At 47.5% G+C, this 12,308-nt stretch overlaps 1 protein-coding gene across 1 annotated transcript; it reads left to right on the top strand.

Annotated features, from left to right (window-relative positions):
- Positions 1-2,582: 2,582 nt before the first annotated feature.
- On the top strand, positions 2,583-9,182 carry GHRH (growth hormone releasing hormone). The gene is made up of 6 exons (XM_075517398.1): positions 2,583-2,668; positions 5,942-6,058; positions 6,884-7,015; positions 7,918-8,022; positions 8,638-8,775; positions 9,119-9,182. Exons 2-6 carry the CDS (start codon positions 5,979-5,981, stop codon positions 9,180-9,182), a joined length of 519 nt encoding a protein of 172 aa, XP_075373513.1. The 5' UTR covers positions 2,583-2,668; positions 5,942-5,978.
- Positions 9,183-12,308: the final 3,126 nt, after the last annotated feature.

Raw genomic sequence — 12,308 nt, 5'->3', positions numbered from 1 at the left:
AAAACTGGCTCCAAACGACATTGGACCCTGTCACAGTCTGTAGCATCTTCGTCCAGAGACGATAGCAGCCAGAGCACCCATCATGGGACTCAAGCCGAGGCTGAACTGCGGTAGCAGTAGGGATCACAGCCATTTCTGCTGCAGGGGAAGTAACCTCGCTAGCCAGAGGGAGAGCTCAAGAAGTCTGGTGGAGGAGCTCCACAAATGATCCTTCTGGGTCCTGGGAAGATACGAAGGTTTTGACTAAAGCTGGGACAGGAAATCCCGGGAACAGAAAAGCTGCTCTATTTATGCTACTTCAGAACTCCTAAGCTGTATACGCTCGACAGAGCCTGGAGGGTTTTTAGAAATTTCTGCTGCCTCCTGCAATTAATCTGAAGTCATAAAGAGAGCTTGTTGTTGTGTGAGTCTTGCTGGATCCAGCTGTGCATGACAGGAACCCAAACCAGGCAGCGCAAGGAAACCCCTAGGACGATGGAGCTTTATATAGCCTTCTTTGAAAGCAGCTCACTTGAGATACGAATGCGGATCACAGCTCTCCTAATCCAAGCTGGGCTGCAGGCAGCTATAAACAAGTCAATTATAGACTGATTCCCCTTGATCTGAGAGACATTGCCTGGTATCTTACAGCAGCTCTGTGTAAGGCAATGGGCCAGGTGGATAGAGAATTAGCTCAAAACCATGCTATGGGATAATACCTTGAAATAGTGTTGGCTCTCGACTGGCTTAACAATATGGTCCAATTCATCTGTTCAGCCAGTGTAGCACCAAGACAGTGGAAGAAAAATAAGTCATGCTGAAAAATTGGTGCAACCAGCCTCGCACATGAGAGAACATGAACAGATTGTTTCAAAAAAGCAAACAAAAATCCCTTTCCAGTTTGCAGAGACAGTGCGCAGCTGTCTGCACCAGTACAGGGGTTTTGGAAAACCTGCTCTGCGCTACCCAGAAATCCCCTTCTCCAGTGTTCACAAGTAGATGATACAAATGATATACTGGCCCGATTTGCAAGGCAGATCCTCTCCCCGTCAACAGGCTGGTTCCATTTCTTTTTACAACTGGAGGAAGGCAGTAGTTCTTGCTTGCTTCTCTTCACGTTATTGTTCTGTTTCTGGATTCCACTAGAAGGGCCCTGGTCAGCTGCTCAGTTCAGGGTCAGCTCGAGCTCCTGCTTTGGTCTGTTCAATCCTTTTTCATGATTTCTCTGCAAAGTGGCCTGGCCCTGATTTCATACCAAAGGGAACGTGAGCCCTTGGAGCACTCAAAGCAGGGAGCGCCCGAAGGGGTTGGTGCACATCTGTCTAGGTACAGAGCGACTGTTACTTAACACCAGAGTCATCTGGCATGCTGGGCTCACTCAAGCCTTTCCGATCATTGGGTTCCTGCTTACTGAGAGCCCACGGTTTGGAAGGAAGATATTGCTTCGCTAAGAAGTGAGCCACAGTCACAGTGCTGGTTTCTCACCTCGGCAAGAAGCAAAGGGGAAATGGTAGAGAGTTAGACCAGCGCTGAACGCTTTTGACCCCCTGCACACACAGGCACCCGCATGCACACCAGATGCACCGTCCTTCCCTACAATCCATCTCTGCCACCGATAGCTGCGATGAGCGCTCTGGTGCAAGATGAAGGTATTCTGCAGCAGGCAGATATGAGTCATCTCACCTGCTGAAACTTCTTCTCAGCATTGAGTCACGCAAGCCCCGAGACAGGAAGGTCTGGGTCCCCATCAATTCTGGGCATTATAAAGTCAATATGAAAAATCTGGCAGGTGGAGCTCATGCTGGCACCTCATTTTTAACTCCTCTGAACTGTCCTGGTCTTCTTGGGACCAAGGCTATGTATTCTTTTTAATGGGGCTTTCATAAACCTTGTTCCAGGAATGAAAACGGCTGCCAGCGCATGCAGCACCCCAGGAAAGACCCTTGCCTTTTTCCAGAGCACATGAACAGAGCAGGGCTCTCGAGCTGCTTTGTGTGCTTGATGTGAAGCTGTGATGTTTGCGAGGGACTGAAGCATGAACTGCCCCGCTAACACTAGCAGGTGTGAGTAACAAAGGAGAAGGAGGAAAAGGCTGATAATCAAAGAAAAAGAAAATAGCAAAAAAGATAAACCATCCTGAGCAGGCAGTGTGAGAAAGTATTAATGGTTAACTCTGTCTCATTGTGGAGTAGGAAGAAGAAATGCAATTGCAAAGGGAAAGAGAAGTTTACCTTGCAAAGCAAATTTGTCATTCACTCTGCCAGATTATCGTTGTTGTTATTTGCTCTTCACTCTTTGAACGATAAAGAGAAAGCATGCAAATGACCCTCGACTACAGGCGTAACCCTCTCCCCGCAACCTCCCTGCCTGCGTCTTGCACACACAGAAAAGAGGATGCTAAATACAGCCTTTGAAATTCAGGATAATTGATTCTCTGACGCGTAGAAGCCCACGGGACTCCTGAGGGAGCACAGGTATAAAAAGAGGAGATGCACCTCCCTGGCAGCCAGAGGACAGCTGGGGGGAGATCCGAGAGAGCCCTCCCTGCTCAGCACGCATCCCGGGTCCTGCCCAGGCACCGCGCAGAGGAGACGGACCCAGCAGGGCTCACAGAAGCAGCTCTAGAGAAGAAGTTGTATTCGCAACAGGGGAAGGAAACACCTGAGCAGGAGCCGATCTAGAAGAGCTTGTTTTCCAAGGGAACAGTAAGTGTGAGTCTCTGTATGTGCATTTAACAAGATAACATCTATTTGGAAATTGGAGACGATTAAAGTACACTGAAATGCAATCAAAGCTGGCATCAGTAATTAGCTTTGCCAGGTACAATATCCTTTGTACCATACAAGATTTTGTGTGCCAAGTTATAGAATGAAACAATAATTGAACTGTAAGATAAGTGCAAATCAATAGAATAATACTATAGATGAGCCTTGTAAAAGCACATTAGATGTTTACTAGCTGTAGCACAGTTTTCCTCTTTTGCTATACTTACGCGAGTTCCTTTTACCCTGGAAAATGAACGCTGTTTTACTCACCCATCAATAAAACTGTGTTTGCGCCAAACCAAAGTGCGAGGAGAAAGGCAACGGTGTGTCATGGATAACACGAAGCAGCTACAGGGAGGCAGAGTAAGGCACTTGAAAGGATTTCTGCTTTTCTAATGTAGTATTTCATAGTATAAAAGTTTGAACTTTATAAAACCGCAGGCACAGTAAAAGCTTTGTTTCATCTACATAGTGGTATTTTTAAGACTGATCAGGTTAACATTTCAGAAACAGTAAGAGATAGTTACCCCATCTCTCCAACATCATTGTCACGATGCTGCTGTTAGCGTTGCACAGGATGGAATGAAGCTATTACGCTTTATCTGCTTGAATGGCTCTAAAAGCTCTTCATCTTAAGGGGAATTTATTTATTAATCATTTTTTCACATGCTGCCAAAATGGAAAGTAAGGCGTCCCTCACCTCAGGAGAATTTCAAAGGTGACAAGGTTTTGCAGAGCTGTCAAGCTGCCTGTACGCAGGGTGACACTTCAGTTCCCTGGCTTCTCCTCTGAAATAGCAGATACTTCGGGGAAGGGGTGTAGGATTTCCATTTCAGGCTCCTTCCCGAGGGAAAAAGGGAGACAGAAATACCCAAGAAGCAGACTGTAGTGAAGGGAGAGAAGACAAAGCAAGATAGTGGAAGAAACAAACAAACAAACAAACAAACAAAACTATCGCGAAGAAACTAATAGCAGAGAAGAGAAAAAAAATAATCTCAAAGGGACATATGTGATTCAGGAGGAAAACCCAGCATTCAAAGAAAAGAAACCAGATACAGAAAGAAAATGGTAATCAGGGCTGTATCCTAGGAAGAAAAAAGGGAAGCAGACAACATTGGACTAGGTTTTCTTTAAATTTACATTGACATTTCACTTCTCAGCTCACATAACAGCTTTCCTGGTACTGATTAAATCTCCTGGTTGGCACTTTCTATAGATGCTGGTGCCACAGTCTCCCGGTATCTCCTGGCAGATGCTTTAGATCACTTCTATCTAGAAAGAGATCTGATTTGGGATTTGTCTTGGAGATATTTAACAGAGAGAGGCACAAGAGAGGCATGCTTTTTCAAGTTCAAATGAAAAAGAAGGAAAAAAAAAGGCAGGAAATTTGTTCTAAAACCAGGAGCCCTGTACGTCTCTCTCAAAGTCACTTCTTCGCTTCTTCTGAGCATTCCTTGGCTCTCTGAGGGGCCGGAGTGGTAAGAGAGCCGGTATCAGAGGTAGGGAATGCCGCCTATGTGTTTGCAAGAAGCTCTGCTGGAGCCAGGAGCAATGGTGCTGCTCCCGGGGAACAGACGGGGAAGCTGCTGGTGCCCTGGCTGCGAGCACAAGCAGCTGGAAACAGGGACCGGGCTGCGAACGCGTTTGTGATAAGAAACCCCATTTCTTAGCGCACCACCTTGCCCATGCCTGTCCATGCACTGCCACTGCCACTAATTCTGTGATTAACTTCCATGGTATCAAGATTGGACCCACTTGCAAGACCACCAGTCCTTAATTAGCCTTCCCCTCACTATGTTGATCTACGACCAGGAGAGCGGGCAGCCACATCTGAGCAGTAAACCAGAGCTCACTGCTGATGTTTTCCATCAGAAACGGCCCCCTCCTACCACTACCATCAGTAAAAACCACTGCTTGGAAAGTTTGCTTGGGCAATTAGAAGCCCAACCAAACCCTTCTCATTTGGAAACTGCTCTTTTTGCAAGAACGTATTGTTATACATTTAGAAGGTTATTTTTTCCTCTTATGGAGATCAAACATCTTTCTGCTCTTTTCTTGTGTAAAATAAGACAGGGAACAGGGAAACTTGATATTTTAAAGATTTCTATCCACATTCTTAAAGAATCTTTTTTGAGCAAAAGATCAATCGCTTTCAATCAAAACTCAGGAAGAGCGTTCACTGAAATACCTTCCTGCTGTCCCTCGCTTCCAATGACAAAACCATCGTGTTCAGCTCCTGAGGGTGTGCGACCTCAGACGACTCTGTCCTGAGTCATTCGCAGCACTTCAGCCAGCCGCAGGACGCGAAGCACCGCAGCCGTCTGTCGGAGGGCACACGCACACGGCTCAAGTCCGCCTCACCTTCCACCGAAGCGGGTGCTCAGAGCTGCACAGGGGTCTCCTCTCGACACAGCAGCAGTTCAGCTCTCCCGAAGGGACGTATTTCTGTACAGTCCCCCCTCTCCCCAAGCACACTGACTACAGGAGCAGCCTGCATTTTGTTTAGGCTAAACAAGCTCAGCACTGTTGCCTCCAGTGAACGGGTTTGCCAGGGTTACCTCTGGGCCAATATTACCCCTCTGCCCAGGAATTTTATTTGGATTTCCCCGTTTCTCCCCGATCTCTGGACAGGCAGCAAGGCAGGCCAGTCGGCTGTTATGCACGGACCCGTGCCACACAGCCATGTGAGCAGACACACGTTCCCAGGAGAGCGGAGGGCAGGAGAGGTCCCAGAGGCCGGTCACAGATGGTCCCATGCAGACGGTGCCGTTGCTTTTGGCAGTCCCTACTAACTGCTGCCCTCCAGCTTCCAGGTGCTCTTATACTGGTATTTACAGCCTGTGCAGTGGTCCCTGGGGCTCACCCCAGCCTGAGAGCTCTCCTTCAACCACAGCGGGGGGACAGGTCAATAAGGGGGTCCCACAGCATGGAACCCTGCTGATCAGCCCTGCCTCCCGACCCAAGGGAGGCACCAGCTCCCCGAGGGGTCACACACAGCCACTGACTCCAGGAATTGCCCGCCTTAGCAAAGACTTTGCCACGTCAAGACATCTCTGCACTGGGAAGCACCATAACCACAGACACGGAGGCACAATTCCAGTCCCTTCACGCCAATAAGTGAGCAGGGGGCCTGAGAACACAAAGGTGGCACTTGGCCTACCCTCCTGGCCCTGAGCATCGCACTGCCGCTGACTCAGACTGCTCTGCGTTTCAGGTGACCCCAAAGGGAGGAAGATGCTGGATAAGGCCACCCTGCTCCTGTTCCTGCATTTAGTCACGTGCTCCATCTCCTCTCCTCTCTACCCAGCTCTCAGGTAAGCTGCTGAGTGTTTTATCCACGCTGTCACTCCCTGCCTCATCTCTGACCTTGTGCAAAATAAGCACGTGCCAAATTAAGGTTGCCAGCACTTCTGAAAGCCAGATGAACTGTATGTGCATTGGTAAACCCATTTCTTTACCCTGGCTTAATTTTTTGGGAACACTGCTAGCCTAGGGGCGGTTTCCAAAGAAGGCAGGCACCTGGCATGGAATATTTCAGCCCAAGCAGTTGGTTTTGGAATTGAATGCTGGGTCCTATAAAGGGAAATCTGGCAATCTTCAGAGCAGCCGGCACCTCCAGCTCCATCACTGATTAAAATTTGTGCCTGCAGGCCACCTGCACTGAAATCGGAACTGCAGATATTCTAGTACATGAACTCAACAGCTGCCTATTAATATTTCAAGTATTTTCTCATCGACTGTTAGAAATTCTAATCATACTTCCTACCACTACAAATCGATGGAAGCACAAAATTGAGCATTGGGTTCTATAATGTGGATTTGCAATGTCCCATAGAAAATGCTTTAGCCTTGTGCCAAAGCCATGGCATAACGATACCAGAATCGCTGGAATTTTGCTCAAGGATGCTGGGAGCTCAGCGAGGGGGGAAGTGTGTTTGGGGCATCTCTATCAACCATCTTTTCACTGCTGAAATAGCTTCAGGGCAGTTTCTACTGGGGAGAGTGCCGGACAACACTTGTGTTACTGATGAGATGAGGATGGCAGAAGGAGAAAGAAAAAGCAGGAGAACAGGTAGTGGTCAAGACAACTGACTGGCAGTTGAGCTTGTCTCACAGTGTACCTTGGGTTTGTCTTGCAGGTACAGTCCCGGGCCAGTTGCTGGCAAGGCCGTGAACTTCCAGCTGCAGCGCAGCAGCCCACTGCAGAGCCATAATCCCTCGGCAGAGGAACAGGAGGAGGAGGGTTTGTTAACAGACCCCACTGAGAAAAGGTTTGTACCTCACCTCTCAGCCCCGCTGCAGCAAGAGTACGCTGGTTACAATCTTCCCCCAGCCCAGGAGCAGACCGGCAGGTCACTTAGTCCCACCAGCACCACAAAGTCCAGGCTCCAGGGGGAGAACCCATCTGAGCCCTGCAACCAGAGCAGAAGGCTGGGACCGTGCCAGCTCTCACCATCACCCGTGTCCAGAGCCACGTCCTGCTGTCCCCCAGCAGCAGGGATGTACTGACAAGGGCAGGGTCACAGGCCCAGCACTCCTTCAGGGAACGTAATTTTCCACTGAGCTCTGGGAATCCATCTGTACGGTTGTTAGAGCCTCTCCTTTCCACCCCCGCCAGGAGATGGAGGATGGTTATTTCTGTCTGAAGCACAGAGGACTTAAAACAGTGGAGACCAGCCAAGTGGCTTGTGCTTCTCTTACCTGTGGATTTTTGGGAGCCTGGGTCTAACCACAGGCTGGAGACCTGCTGGAGGCTCCTGCCACCCTGTCCCAGACACAGCCCTCCCAGGAAGCGACAGTGCTGCCCTAGAGCACAGGAACGTCCCAGACCCAGCTCTGCCCTCTCCCAGCCTATGGTTCTCCTCCTTTCCACTGGTTCTCTGACCTCACCTTTGGTTTGCAGGCACTTCTCCTTGCTTGTTTTAGTGTGGATACTGATCAACAGACGTCTTATTTTGCCTGCTGCCTCCCTGTCAGGACTGAGCTCCCTCAAATCCTTTTACCCTCCAACACTAACGCAGACCAATACCAAAAGATGTTTGCTACAGTTACCTGCCCCTGATCTCAGCAGTGCTACATCTGGTGTATTTTGACAGCTGAAACACCCGTTTCTTACCTAGAAGGTTCATTGCTATCTCAGAGAGCACACCCTGTGCTTGTCTTTCACCCCTAGGATGCAGCGGCATGCTGATGCCATATTCACCGACAACTACCGGAAATTCCTGGGGCAGATTTCCGCCCGCAAATTCTTACAGACCATCATTGGCAAGCGGCTTGGGTAAGCCACAGCGCTTTGCTGTCCTAGGGCTAATGTTCTGCTTATTACACTGGGCAGTTTCTTTCATGCATGCAGCAAAAATAGCTGCCTTCCACTGCAACAGAAGCACTCCCTCCTGCTCTTCCACATCCCAAAGGGCATCCTGCATCCCTCTGTCTCGGATCCCCCTAATCACAACTATCATTGAGCAGCCTAATTAATCTTTTCCTCTGAGGCTATCAGTGTCAGATCAGCCGAGAGCTCTACCATAATATCAACAAGCAATAATATTTGCAAATAATAGTTGCAATGATCATTCACTGGTAGGAAACAGTTATCCCTGGCCTGGTTTGAATGCAGAAAGCAGCCTCTCCACTACCACTCGGGTAGCTTTGGCTAGATAGATCAGTGACTGCCACTAAATAAGACCAACTAGTCAGATGCAAGCCAGCTGCAATCCCTCTCCTAACACAGGAACAACTACAGCTGACCAATTTCTTACTGAAATTAAGCAGAATGGCCCCAGGCTCAAACCCAGCATGTTCCCTTGCCGTGCTGCTCAGCCTGAGCTAAACTTTGAGCGAGTGACTAAAAAGCATCTCTGAAACAAAGATGTTTCTCATCTTTGCACAACAGAAGCAGCGAGAGCAGCCCAGGAGAAGGGATGCACGAATTTCTGACAAGGCGCCAGTCCGACAGCATCCTGATGGACAGCCGCTACCACCAACAGATGGTACTACGGGACTTCCTGGGAGCCATTCTGCAGAATCAAAGGTAGGTGGGAATCAGTTCATTATCTGCTCACTGCAGGAATAAGACAACGTCCTTATTGCTGTCTGGCTTCCAGATGTGAAGCTACTGGATTAAGTGTCATCTTTCAGATACACTCAGAGAAAGAATAAAGCTCGTACCTGACCCCATAACCCAGTCCTTCCCTTACGTGGGCAAGTAGGGTGCAGATAAGGAACAGCCTGTCCTGAGCCAGCCCGCACCACACACACTAGCACATCACCGTGCTGTCTTCTCACCCTCATAATTTAGTAAAATAGCAGTGGAATAAAGAATTTCTCTCTCAATCCCAATTATGCCATCACTGCCCTGTTCTCTTCTTTCACAGGCCTCAGGACATCAACAGCAGTCGGTTAGAAGGCTTTCCCAGCACCTTGGCTAAACTCATGTAAATATTTCTCCCTTTTTCATCTCCCCATACTCTGGTGAGTACCATTCCATGCTCAATTATGTACATAACACACTGCTGCTGCACTGCTCAAGCAGTTTGAAGGCTCTCCTTCAGCAAAGCCAACTCCCACTGCTGTCCCTGAAAAAGGGCGCTTGCTGCAATTTAAGGGGGAAAAAAAATGTCCCAATCAATTTTGTCAAGTACCTAAAGTCCCATTAGTCTGAACAGACAGACCATGAGTGTTGTGAAGTGGCATGTGGATGTCTGGGAACAGGCTTGCAGCAACCAAGAGCAGCCTTGTAAAGCTGTCTGAGACTGTGCACCCGAGTGTCTAAGCTAGGCTAAAGGCAGACAAAAGTCTTCCCCCAGGAGCAGAACCTGCCTCTAGATCCCTGGGGCATTTCAGGTTTTCCCTGCACTGAATAGGAGAGAAGTCTTACTGTTTTCTGTACCCCTCACTCCTGAAAGTAGTCACCTGGAACTTGAATTACACTCTAAATCTTGCCAGCCCCGGGGGACCAAGAGCGAGCAGACAGTCCATCCTTGGGAATACCTTCATTCATACAAATGTCAGTCGTCCCCTTTGAAGCAACCTCATCTTACTCCTCTGTCCCATAGAAATTAAGCCTGTCCAACCCTAGCCAGCACAATACAAAGGGGTATGGAGGGACTCATGTGCATACTAAACAAAAAGGGGGCTGGGGAGGCAGGGGGGGAAGATCAGAACTTTACATAAATCGTGCCTATGGATTCAGCTGGGAGAGCATGGCATTTCAGCATCTCTCTTGCCACACTTGACTTGGTTACCTTTCCACAAATAAGGTCAGCCGGGAAGAACCTCCAGAGAATGAAAAAACTTCTGTGTACGCTCACCTATTTTTCTCATAATTCTCTTTTCCTCCTGCTTCTGTCTAGAATAATTCAGAGCTCGTGGATCTAACTGTACAGTAAGCCCTTCACAGCAATGAAGACATTCCTGGATGTGACCAGCTGGAAACTGATGCATACACTCCTCAGATCTGTTCAAAGGAATGCAGTTCTGATGCACTACTTAATTTACTTCAGTCTTTACAATTTAACTCCCCTCTCTAAATACTGGTCTGTGTACTAAATCAGAAAAAAAAAAATACCTCCGTGGTTTAACCTCAGGCTGCTTTACATACAAAGACTAAAACAACCAGTACACTTGTAATCCTGGGGACATATTGTCTACTAATTAAGGCTTTCAAATCACGAAGCATAGCAAAATTTCTGCCAAGTCATCATTCTGTTTGAGGGCCTGATTAATAAACATGAGGCCACCAAAAGGCACCTTTAGGCAACTTAGTGAATTGATTACAGCCTCCTCTAAATAGATGCTGATGGCACAACCACACACGCAGCTTGGATCAGGGCGAGGTAAGACGTGAATCCACACGTCTACCACCCATTAGAAACGCCGCTGTGGGCTGCTGCTGTCTAGCTCCTTGATACAGAGCCCTGGCAGCAAAACTGAACTCTAAAAAGCTCAGCTACAGTTCCTGCTCAGCCTTGAGGTGTTCAAGCTGAAGCTACAGCTCTGCTCTGCAAGAATTAAAGGAGGTCCCTGTGCATCAGATTGGGCTGTCACTGTTTTAATTCAATGTGCCATCCAGTGGCACTGAACTCCACTGTGGCCAGGGTTACAACTGTAAATGTTTTCAAAGTAGTAAGTTATTAACCCAGTGATCTCACACAGCTACTTCCTTCCCTGTCACCCCAATTCTCCTATTGTTTGTGTAATAATTATGTCTTCAGAAATGTAAATAACATCAGGATGGGGTCTGCTTTCCCATCATTAGCACGAAATAAAAGTTGTTCTAAATAAACCTGTCCAACAGCAGGTCAAGACGGCTCTTTGTCTGTTGAGACGTTAGTTTCTTGATTCTGGGCCCAGAATGGAAGATGTCACTCAAAGACAGTGGTCAAGTGCACTGAGGATGACTGGGAGCTGTGCTAACGAAGGCACCAGGTCCAGCACCAGTAACTCAAGACCAGGCTGGAAATACAATGGCATGCAGATGTATAGTAAGGCCTCCGAAATCATCCCTCCTTGTACCTGAACAATCCCTTGATAGTCTGCAGTAGATACCATCTCATTCTTCCTCAGGTGACCACGTTTTAGGACAGCAGGCTTCAGCATGCATGGAAATGAATCCATACTTGCACCAAATCCCTATAGATTACATTCTCTCTGTTCAAGTTGTACAATTCCAGCGCTATGAAAATATTACTCACTGCTCAGCAGGATGGGAAGCAATGAGCGGATGGCGAGGCAGATCAGTGAAGCTGTGACAGCAGCAAGTGCACTAACGGGTAATCTGTTACCCTTCCGCAGGCAGGCTGCCTGCACAGTCAGACCTAAGCCATCCTTCTGCTTCACAGTGCAGCTGGACAGAGAACCCGCAAAAGAAAAAACAACCTCAGTAGGCCTGGTTCCAAATGTGTTTGTAAACCTGTTCTGTAGCCATTAGGACTTACTTGCTCTGAGGAAAGGAATTACAAAAAAGAATCAGCTTTCTAAAGTAGTAAGTAAACATGGTGGCAAAAAAAATTAAAATTCTCTTAAGTGGCGTAAAAGCTAAATGCAAACACTAGATTGGATACTCCAAATAAAATCAAAAGACCTATCAAAAACACTTTGGAAAAGCCCAAGTCTGTATGATTAAACAGCTGGGTGAGTGCAGCTATTTGGAATAAAAGGGACTGCTTTGAAAGTTCAGCTTGCATCAAAATGAGGAAACAAATGCTCAAACTCTGCGAGATTAAATATAGAAACAAATAAAGCAAACCAGAAAATGTCTAAGGAATAAAAGGCCAAAAGAATAAAAACCACCTTTCCTAACACATAGCCAAGGAGGTAGAAAATCAATAGCAACACGCACAGCTTAGAGAAGACACACCACAGTAGCACTCCATGATTTTCTTTCTGGATCTGTGCTCTCCTTGGATAATGTGCCAGAGCTCTACAGGGAAAGCACTAGAGGATCTGTCCTAGCATGAAGCATCAGTCAAAAAATAAGTTATAAACCAAAGCTGATGAGTGAGCAATAACAAAATATGAGGCTCAAAAAGAACGCACCAGGGTGAAAAGGAATGCCAGGGTAAA

This window comes from Mycteria americana, chromosome 14 (assembly GCF_035582795.1).
Source record: "Mycteria americana isolate JAX WOST 10 ecotype Jacksonville Zoo and Gardens chromosome 14, USCA_MyAme_1.0, whole genome shotgun sequence".
Lineage (NCBI taxonomy): Eukaryota > Metazoa > Chordata > Aves > Ciconiiformes > Ciconiidae > Mycteria > Mycteria americana.
The sequence above is the reverse complement of the archived record's forward strand: the minus strand, read 5'-3'. Positions and strand labels throughout refer to the sequence as shown.

Coding starts and splice junctions, on each gene's coding strand:
- GHRH (XM_075517398.1), top strand. CDS start 5,979: ATGCTGGATAAGGCCACCCTGCTCCTGTTCCTGCATTTAGTCACGTGC. Junction 6,059..6,883: donor CCTCTCTACCCAGCTCTCAG/GTAAGCTGCTGA, acceptor TTTGTCTTGCAG/GTACAGTCCCGGGCCAGTTG. Junction 8,776..9,118: donor GCCATTCTGCAGAATCAAAG/GTAGGTGGGAAT, acceptor CTTCTTTCACAG/GCCTCAGGACATCAACAGCA.